Source organism: Arachis hypogaea, chromosome 19 (assembly GCF_003086295.3).
Source record: "Arachis hypogaea cultivar Tifrunner chromosome 19, arahy.Tifrunner.gnm2.J5K5, whole genome shotgun sequence".
In the NCBI taxonomy this organism is placed as follows: domain Eukaryota; kingdom Viridiplantae; phylum Streptophyta; class Magnoliopsida; order Fabales; family Fabaceae; genus Arachis; species Arachis hypogaea.
In genome coordinates this window covers 61,387,143-61,397,787 of record NC_092054.1, presented here as the reverse complement: position 1 = coordinate 61,397,787, position 10,645 = coordinate 61,387,143, and the positions used below count along the sequence as shown (strand labels likewise).

Sequence of the window (10,645 nt, the reverse complement as noted above, 5' to 3'; positions counted from 1 at the left end):
CCAATCTAAGGTGGGGAGATAACCAGAACCAGAATTCATGGCAAAGGAATTCCAACTCAAGCAACCCTCGCACAAACCACCAGAATCATCAACAAGCTAACCAAAATCCATACAGAAAATCACAAAATAATTACCCCACTTCTAACTTCTATCCACCCCACAACCCATCAACTAACCAAAATAATTTCCACCAACCATCTTCATCCCACACTCAACCACAACCACCCCAAGAATCCCAAAAAATCTCCAATTTGGAGATATTGATGGAGAAGATGATGAAGCCTCAAGAGCTAGCTAATAAAAACCATGAAGCTTCACTGAGAAATCTGGAAAGACAAATAGGCCATTTGTCCAAACAGCCAGAAAGACCAACCAACACTTTCCCAAGTGATACCATTCCAAATCCCAAAGAAGAATGCAAAGCAATCCAACTCAGCAGTGGAAGAACATTGGAAGATGACAAGGTTGGCAGTAAGAAGGAAGTGGCAATTGAAGAGAAGGACCAGGAAGAGCTCAAGAAGAAGGATGAAGAACCACAAGCTTCAAAGAAGGGAAAGCAAGTTATGGAAGATCATCCACAAGGACAGAGGAAGGAAGTGAAGCCTTACATTTCTCCTCTGCCATACCCTCAAAGATTGCAAAAGGAGCTCAAGGATCAACAATTTTCCAAGTTTTTAGAAGTTTTTAAGAAGATGGAAATCAACATCCCACTTGCTGAAGCATTGGAGCAGATGCCTTTATATGCTAAGTTCCTCAAAGAGCTCATCAATAAGAAGAGAAGCTGGAATGAGAAGGATACAGTGGTCTTGACACAAGAATGTAGTGTAGTGATCCAGAAAGGCCTCTCACCAAAACTCAAAGATCCTAGGAGTTTCATCATATCATGCACCATAGGCAATATGACCTTAGAAAAATCTCTCTGTGACTTAGGTGCCAGCATCAATCTGATGCCTCTTTCACTAATGAAGAAGCTTGCAATAGATAAAGTCAAACCCATCAGAATGTCACTTCAAATAGATGATAAATTACTCAAGATACCTAATGGAGTTGTGGAAAATTTGTTGGTGAAAGTAGGAGAATTCATATTCCCTACTGATTTTGTCATTTTAGACATGGAAGAAGAGGGACACAACTCGATTATCTTGGGGAGACCTTTCTTAGCCATAGCAAGAGCCATAATCGATGTGGAGAAAGGTGAGATGACTCTCAGGGTGCATGATGAAAAAATAATCATCAATGTCTTTAAGGCCATGAAATATCCCTCTGAGAAGGAAAAACATATGAGGGTGGAAATGATAGAAAAATTTGAGGAGGAGCTACTTGAAGCCAATGATCTGGAAGAACAAGAAGAGAAAACAAAAGTAGAACAAGACTTCATGGAAGAAGGAGTAGCAGAAATCTCCTTTGAAGGCAAGACAGAAGAGGTGTCAAAACAAGAATTAAAGCCTCTCCCCCCTCATCTCAAGTATGCATTTGTTGGAGGAGAAGAGACTCTGCCAGTAATCATCAATTCCTCCTTAAACATGGAAGAAGAAACGAAGCTGATTGAAGTATTGAAAGCTCACAAGACAGCTTTGGGATGGACAATTGATGATATCAAAGGCATAAGTCCTACCATCTGCATGCACAAGATTTTTCTAGAGGAGGACTCAATGCCTGTTGTGCAACCTCAAAGAAGACTTAACCCAACAATGAAGGAAGTGGTTCAAAAGGAGGTGATGAAGCTGTGGAATGCTGGAATCATATACCCAATCTCTGATAGTCTTTGGGTGAGTCCGGTCCAAGTTGTGCCAAAGAAGGGAGGAATAACTGTAATTTCCAATGAGAAGAATGAGTTAATCCCTACAAGGACAGTGACTGGGTAGAGGATGAGCATAGATTATAGAAGACTGAATGAGGCTACAAGGAAAGATCACTTTCCTCTCCCTTTCATTGATCAGATGCTGGAAAGATTGGCTGGCCATGCTTATTATTGCTTCCTGGATGGGTACTCTGGGTATAATCAAATAGTAGTAGATACCAAGGATCAAGGGAAAACCTCATTCACCTGTCCATTTGAAGTCTTTGCTTACAGGAGAATGCCGTTTGGCTCTGCAATGCTCCAGCAACCTTCCAAAGGTGTATGGTTGAAAAATTCTTAGAGGTCTTTATGGATGATTTCTCTGTTTTTGGTAACTCTTTTGAAACTTGTCTGCAACATCTAACTTTTGTATTGAAAAGATGCCAAGAAACAAATTTAGTTTTGAATTGGGAAAAATGCCATTTCATGGTGCCAGAGGGTATTGTTCTTGGGCATAAGGTTTCAAGCAAGGGTATAGAAGTTGATAGAGCTAAAATAGAACTCATTGAAAAGCTCCCTGTACCTGTCAATGTAAAAGCAGTAAGAAGTTTTCTTGGGCATGCTGGGTTCTATAGAAGGTTCATCAAGGATTTTTCAAAAATAGCTAAACCATTGAGCAATTTGCTAGTGGTTGACAATCCTTTCATCTTTGATGACACTTGCAAGCATGCCTTTGAAACTTTAAAAATAAAACTCACTACAGCACCAATCATCACACCCCCAGATTGGGAATTACCTTTTGAACTTATGTGTGATGCAAGTGATGTTGCAATTGGTGCTGTATTGGGGCAAAAGAAAGACAAGTTGCATCATGTCATATACTATGCCAGTAAGGTGTTAAATGAGGCACAAAAGAATTATACCACCATAGAGAAAGAGCTCCTGGGTATTGTATATGCATTTGACAAGTTTAGACAATACTTGATTAGTTCAAAAGTGATAGTATATACTGATCATGCTGCTTTCAAGTATCTTATGTCTAAACAGGATGCAAAGCGAAGACTTATCAGGTGGGTGTTGCTGCTACAAGAATTTGACATTAAAGTGAGAGATAGGAAAGAAAGCAAGAATCAAGTGGCAGATCATTTGTCAAGATTACCACAAGAGGCCAACCAGGATACACCGCAACCAGTGAATGAAAAGTTTCCAGATGAACATCTTCTCCAAGTCCAGCAAGCATCTTGGTTTGCTGAGATTGCAAACTACAAGGTGGGAAGAAAAATTCCACAAGAGTTTACCAAGCAACAAGTGAAGATGCTTCATAATGAGGCCAAGAAATTTTTATGGGATGAGCCTTTCTTATTCAAGAGGTGTCCAGATGGGATGATTAGAAGAAGTATCCCTGAAAGTGAAATGAGAAATATACTGTGGCACTGTCATGAATCAGCCTATGGTGGACATTTTGGGTTAGAAAGAACAGCAGCCAAAGTACTTCAAAGTAGATTTTATTGGCCAACCATATTCAAAGATGCCAGAGAGTTTGTGAACCAATGCAATGAATGACAAAGAGCTGGAGGGTTAACCAAAAGGAATGAAATGCCTCAAAATTTCATTTTGGAGGTAGAGCTGTTTGATCTTTGGGGTATGGATTTCATGGGACCCTTTCCTCAATCCTATTCCTTCACTACATCCTGGTGGCAGTAGAATATGTCTCCAAATGGGTGGAGGCTATAGCCACAACCACATGTGATGCACTAATTGTCCTCCAATTTCTTAAGAAGCACATCTTTACCAGATATGGGGTGCCCAAAGGCCTTGTTAGTGATGGTGGCAGCCACTTTTGCAACAAACAAATGGAGAAATTGCTCCACAAATATGGGATAATTCACAAAGTGGCCACACCATACCACCCTCAAATTAATGGGCAGGCTGAATTGGCAAATAGGGTGCTAAAAAGAATCTTGGAGAAGACAGTTGGGATCACAAGGAAAGACTGGGCCAGAAAGTTGGATGATGCTCTATTGGCATATAGAACCGCATTCAAAACACCAATTGGAAAGTCACCCTTTCAGCTAGTCTATGGAAAATCATGTCACCTTCCTGTGGAGCTAGAACATAAAGCTTACTGGGCCACTAAGCTCTTCAATCTTAACCCTCAAACAACAGGAGAGAAAAGGCTATTGCAACTCAATGAGCTAGATGAATTCAGATTGGAAGCTTATGAGAATGCAAAGATATACAAGGAGAGAGCTAAACAGTGGCATGACAAGAAAATCTTGAAAAGAGAGTTCAAACCAGGACAACAAGTGCTCCTATATAATTCCAGGCTCAAGGTTTTTCCTGGCAAACTCAAGTCCAAATGGACTGGCCCTTATCTGATCACTAAGGTTTTCCCACATGGAAGCCTTGAACTTCTGAATGAAGCTACAAAGGATATAATCACAGCAAATGGCCAAAGAGCTAAGCATTATCTGGGAGGATCTTGGAACAAAGAAGAGAGTGTTCAGGAGTTGGGATGAACAAAGAAGGAAGACATAAAGCTAATGACGATAAACAAGCGCTTGTTGGGAGGCAACCCAACCAGAGGTATTTTTCTTTTCCTAACTATTTCAATAAAAGGGTAAAGTAGATTTATCTGTATTGCAAGGAGCTAAGTTTGGTGTTGCACACCAAAACAATTTAAGGGTGAATGAAGGATGCTAAGTTTGGTGTTCCACCAAAAATTTCATTCAAAAACACATTTCAACCCTTTGCATAAATGGTTACTAGCTCCAAAAAATTAGGAAAACTACTCATGTTCACACAAGGGACTAAGTTTGGTGTTCACACACCAAAGTAAGTTCAAAAGCCCACAAACATTCATGCATACTAACCATTTTTCAAGTGCTTTGGGAACAAGCAACTTCCACTACCAAGTGCAGAAAACTATTCAAATTTTTGGAAGGGCTATACATCATCAGCAAGAAAAGAACAAAAGCCAATAAGGAGGATGGACTAAGCAAGAAGATACCAAAAGGTTGTATTGTTACTCAACTGTTTATATCTGCTGCGCTTTAGTTGGAAGTTTAATTGTTCTCCTTTCTGATAAGTTTACCCCTATCTGCACTCTGCTAGTTTATTGTCCTGTATTATTCAATTAAGTGATCTAGCCAGAATGTCTGCATCACTCATCCTGCTTGAATGATGTATCTTGTTCCCCTTTGCATTAATAAGAGAAGATGGTTTAAACAGAAAGTAATTGTCCAATGTGGTAGGAATAAAAATAAAGTTTAGTGGTGGTTGGTAATTGCTTGATTAGTTGGTGAGCTTAATAATAAAAGCTGCAAGATAGAATACCTCTTTCCAGTATAGACTTAGTTGTTGTTGTAAAGTCTTCAATTAATAATTATCCCTGGAAAAAGAAGAAGTAAGGAGGAAGGAGAGAAAAGCCAAGAATTGGCAACAAAAATGAAAGAAAGAAATAATAAGGCTAGACACCAATAGCTTGGACCTTAGGACATATGCCTGTGGTGCGTTTTGTACTAGGATCTGCTTGGACAATTAGGTTCTAAGGAGTCTTTTTAAAACTTGGTAACTTGGATTAACTAATTCGGGATTACCAACCGAAAGTCCATTATCAAGAGCAACCTAATTACAAGGCATTTAGTAACCCAAAGAGGTGCTGGGCATCAATGTCTTAGGATGAATTATGAGCCAAGTGTCTGTAGTGAAAAGGCATTGAGAAAAATTAAGCCAAAAAGTAGCCTGCAACACTTGACACTGAGCTACAATGAAGAAATATGCTCTGAAATAGAAGAAAGAAAGAAAAAGTTAACAAGGATCAATCAAGAACAAGGCATTACAGCAGCAACTCTAGTTAATACTCAAGGAGACATTTCACAGTTTGAAGTTGATAATAATTGAGTTGCAATCTGTCTACATAAAACCCCATGAACCAAATTCAATTACCTGCTAAATAAGGATATATATGCTTTTCTGTTTTCTTTCAATTCTTCTCATGTTTTAGTGCTTGCTTGGGGACAAGCAAGATTTAAGTTTGGTGTTGTGATAACAAGTCATCTTATGCTAGTTTCACAAGCATTTTTCATTTGTTTCATTAGGTTTTATGCACTTTCTTGCACAATAAGTAAGTGGTTGGAGTGGAATTTCATGATTATTTTGATTCAATCAAACATCAGTTATTTTATATAAAATCATGAGATTTATGCAGGAATTAAGTGATTATTATAAATGATGCAAATTCTTATGATTTTGGTGAGACTTTGGTTTCCTTTTTGATTGAATTTAGGTGAGAAAATGAAGAGAAAGAGAGGCACTACATAATAACGTTGCGTTCAAAGAAAGAATGCCACGCTCAGTAGCGATGCGCAAGCATACAGGATGCCTACGCGTCAGGGATAATCCTCGAAGATCCATGCATACGCGTGCATGACGCGTAGGCGTGGAAGTGATTGGCGCTCGTTTTCAAAGGGAGCTCTACGTTCATTAAGTCAGTGTTTTTGGGCACTTTTGAATTTGGCATTGGAAGTTTGGCAATCGACGTGCACGCGTGTATGACACGCACGCGTCAATGGAACATCTTGGATGAAGCACGCACACGCATGCTTGGCGCGAAAGCCAGTAATCAACATTTGCCATCCATACGCATGCGCAGAGGACGCGCGCGCGTGGGCAGCATTCATTGGGCAAACGTAGCGCTCATTAAGAGAACGCTATCAAGGACGCGTACGCATGAATATAGTGCGCAAGCATAATGGAAGCTGAAGATGGCAATGACGCTTACGTGTATGTGACGCGTACGCGTCGATGAGCAAAACGGCGAAAGGACGCGCAGGCGTAGTAGACGCGTACGCGTGGGTGAATGAACGCTGCGCTCACTTTGAGAATGCAACGTTCACCTGGAAACAGCAACCAAGTACCATCCTGACCCACTTCATACAAGGCCAAAAAGCCCACTCCAAGCACTGGATAACAGAATTGGAAAGTGTATAAATAGAGAAGAATTTGATTTCATGGAGGCTCTCTCTTTTAGTTCTATTTTTAAAATTTTAGAAATTGAGATCAGATCTGAGTCTTCTTCTATTTTGTTTTCTTTCTTCTGCAACTTTTATTTTCTGTTTTGGTTTTGGAACTGGGATTGATAAATTCTTCTGAATTTCTTCATCCTAGAGTCATCTTTTACTTTTCCTTTTTATAGTTATAAGAATTGGAGATCTGATCTTAGTTTTCTATCTGTTTTTTTCTTTCTTCTGTAATTTCTTCTTTTCTGTTTTGATAAGAGAGCAATTTAGACCTTAGTTTCCTTTCTATTTTGATGCTTCTACAATTTTCCAATTTCGTTTTGGTACTAAAATTCTAATTGATCAATTTTTCTGAATTTCTTCATCTTAGAGTTTTCTTATTTACTGCAACTTATATTTTCTAGTTATGTTTTGATTCCCAACACCTAAATTCCTTTATTCTTCATGCAATTTAATTTTCCTTGCAATTTATATTCAGCAATTTAAATTACTTGCACTTTAAGTTTCAGTTATTTACCTTTATTGCAATTTAAGTTTCAGCTCTTTTAATTTATTGCACTTTAAGTTTCAGCCATTTAAGCTCTTGCAATTTATTTTTCTATAAATTTTTATTCTGCACTTTAGTTTCCTTACAATTTCACTTCTGTTAATCAAATTTCACACAAATCATGAAATATTCGCTTAACTAAATTCATCACCATACTAAAGTTGCTCAATCCATCAATCCCTGTGGGATCGACCTCACTTCTGTGAGTTTTACTACTTGATGCGACCCAGTACACTTGCCGTTGAGTTTGTGTGGAATCGTTTTTCCCTCATCACCTTGCAATTGGTAGTTGGTAGATTTTATTATTCTTGCACATTTACTATGAATTCCTTTTATACCCACCAAGTGTTTGACAAAATGCTTGGTTGGACTTTAGAGTAGATTTTGACCATTCTTGGCTTGGAAAGAGTAATTAGGTAATCTTGAGTCATGAATACCCAACTCATGTTAGTGATCTAGAGTTAGTTAATATGATTTCCATTGACTCTAATCTCTTGCTAATTCGATTAGTGGGTTGATTAGGACTTATGGATTGAGATTAGCTAGTCTTATTAGACTTTCTTCGAGTGTGAAGATAATATGATACCTTCTTCCATCATCGGGGATGACGTAATAAGATAAATTCTTGTTTATTATTGTGATATGATTAACTAGTCTTGTTTGACATTCTCCCTATGTGAAGATAACATGATACATTCTTCTATTTGTTGGAGTTGACTAAATAAGATGAATTAATCATTGTATGACTAGGATAGAAAGCCTATATTCTCAATCCTTGCCATGAATGTCTCTCTCTTTATTACTTGGTTTCTTTAGTCACTTGCATGATTTACTCTTCTTGTCATTTAAATTCTTGCCCTTTTATCAATCAAACCCCTTGCATCTTCAGCCAATAATTGACCACTTCATTGCAATTCCTTGTGAGATGACCCGAGGTTTAAATACTTCGGTTAATTTTCATTTGGGGGTTTCTACTTGTGACAAAACCAATATTTTTGCATGTGAGGATTCTTTGTTGGTTTAGAACTATACTTGCAACGAGATTTCATTTGTGAAATTCTAAACCGTACAAGAAACCGAGCATCAACCAAGTAATAACTAGTGCACAAAACTGGCTCTGTTGAATTCGTACAGATAGACTGGCAAGTATACCGGGTTGTCTAAGTAATACCTGAGGTAAGTCAGGGTCGATCCCACGAGAATTGTTGGTTTGAGCAAGCAGTGGACACCTTGCAGATCTTAGTTAGGCAGATAGAAAATATAGTATGTCACAGAAAAATGCATAAAACGAATAATTAAATAAAACATTACTAATGAGAGGAGAATTCGATGATGATAGAATGGTTGAGGCTTCGGAGATGCTTTGTCTTTTTGGATTAACTTGTCTTACTGTCTTCTTCAATAACCTTTTGATTTCTTCAATGGCAGCTGTAAGTGATTAACTCATGTCCTTTCATCAAGTTAACCTCCTCTACTACAGCAATCCACCACGTTGAAATGACTCATGTCCTCTTATCAAGCCACCTCTAGGTTTCTCACTGTAGCAGAAGATGAAGCTCTAAGCATTTCACTCCCCTTCACAATCCTACTCAAGGTGCCACAGACAAGGCAGATCTTCCGGATCAGAAAGTGCCGCTTCTCTGACTCTAGCCTTAATGCCATAGAAACTTCACACACCCATAGTCAATGGGATTATATGTCACATATCCAAAGTTACTCAGATGCTCTATACGAATCCGCAATGCAATCTCTAGCTTTAGTTCAACACTATCCGAGTCAGGAATCGCACGGAACCCATGTAGAACAAGGGTGATTGTCATGGGTTAGCCTCAATTCATAAGATGAAGAATGAGGTTGCATAAGAGAATAGAATTAGACATATTGAATGAAAACAGTAATATTATTGATCCATGAAACTCAACAGAGCCGCTAACCTTAACCTTAGGAGGTTAGTGACTCATACTGTACAAAAGTAATGAAAATATTTGAATGGGGAGGGACAAGATCCTAAACATGGGTGATCTTCTCCTATATATACTAATCTAATGACTAAGGATTATAGAAAATAGGAAAAACTAGGTTGATAGTGCAAAAATTATGCACGAAAATCTGTATCACTACAAATTTCTCTCGGCAAGTATACCGAATTGTCGTTAACAACGGCCAAAAGCATGGATTAGGAATTTGATTATCAAAATGAAATTGACGTTGTAAGTATAGTCTTAACCCAACAAATTGACCATCAATCAAATATTATCACAATAAAAACCAAATATAAACCGAGAGTATTTAGACTCTCGGGTCGTTCTTCCCTAGGAGTTGTATTGAAGTGTATAATTATTGGCTATGAGAGGAAAGCATGGGGAATTGGGAATGAAAGCAAGAGAGCAAGAGATGTAAATAGCAAGGAATTAAATGATCATGCAAGGAATGTAAATGGAGGCAAGTAAAGGCAATGAAAAATGGAAAATAAAAGCTAAAAAGGACTCTTGGCAAGAAGTGGCTAATCTAGGTTTCTTATCCTAGTTGTGGACCACAAACATGGAAATTGTGTGGAATCAATCCAAACTAGTCAATCCTTCTTGAGAATTAGTCAAAAGAATAATTGATCTCAATCCATAAGTCCTAGTCAACTCACTAATTACTTAGTGAAAGACTAGCGTCAATGGAAACCAAACCAATTAACTATTCTCACACAATGCAGAATGGACATCCACAACTCAATTCCACCCAAACATCGAATTTCTCAACCAAGAGTGTGAAAACTAAACATGCAAGAAATTAAACATCAAAGCAATAAAAGTCAAAGCAATTAACTTCAAATGCAAGAAACCTCTTGGCAAGTAATTGAGAGCTAAGGCTACCTATCCTAGCCATTGACCATAAACATATGATGATTATGAAGAGTTAATCCTACTTAGTCAACCTTACATCGAAGACAAGTCAAATAGGCATAGTTAATTTCAATCCCTAAGTCCTATGTCAATACTAAGGGTCACATAGAGTCAAAGGAGACCAAATCAACTAACTACTCTAATATATCAAACAAGAATGGACATCAATAACTCAAGGATCACCAAAGTCAACAATTCCAAGCCAAGAGTGAAGAAAAACTAAGTGAAAACTAAGCCAAGCATTTTATCAAACACTTGGTGTGCATGAAAATAAAATAATATTAAATTGCATTAAAAATAAAATCTAAAATACCAAAAGCAAGAAAATGACAATAACAACTAAAGAAAGCAATAAATGACATGGAAACATAAATTTGCATTAATTGGAATTAAAATAACAAAA

General features: G+C 37.9%; 1 protein-coding gene across 1 annotated transcript; it reads left to right on the top strand.

The window, feature by feature from the left end:
• The first annotated feature begins 263 nt into the window (after positions 1 to 263).
• Positions 264 to 3,343, top strand: LOC140182277 (uncharacterized). Its single transcript, XM_072228428.1, has 2 exons — positions 264 to 1,769; positions 2,828 to 3,343. Exons 1-2 carry the CDS (start codon positions 264 to 266, stop codon positions 3,341 to 3,343), a joined length of 2,022 nt encoding a protein of 673 aa, XP_072084529.1.
• Positions 3,344 to 10,645: the final 7,302 nt, after the last annotated feature.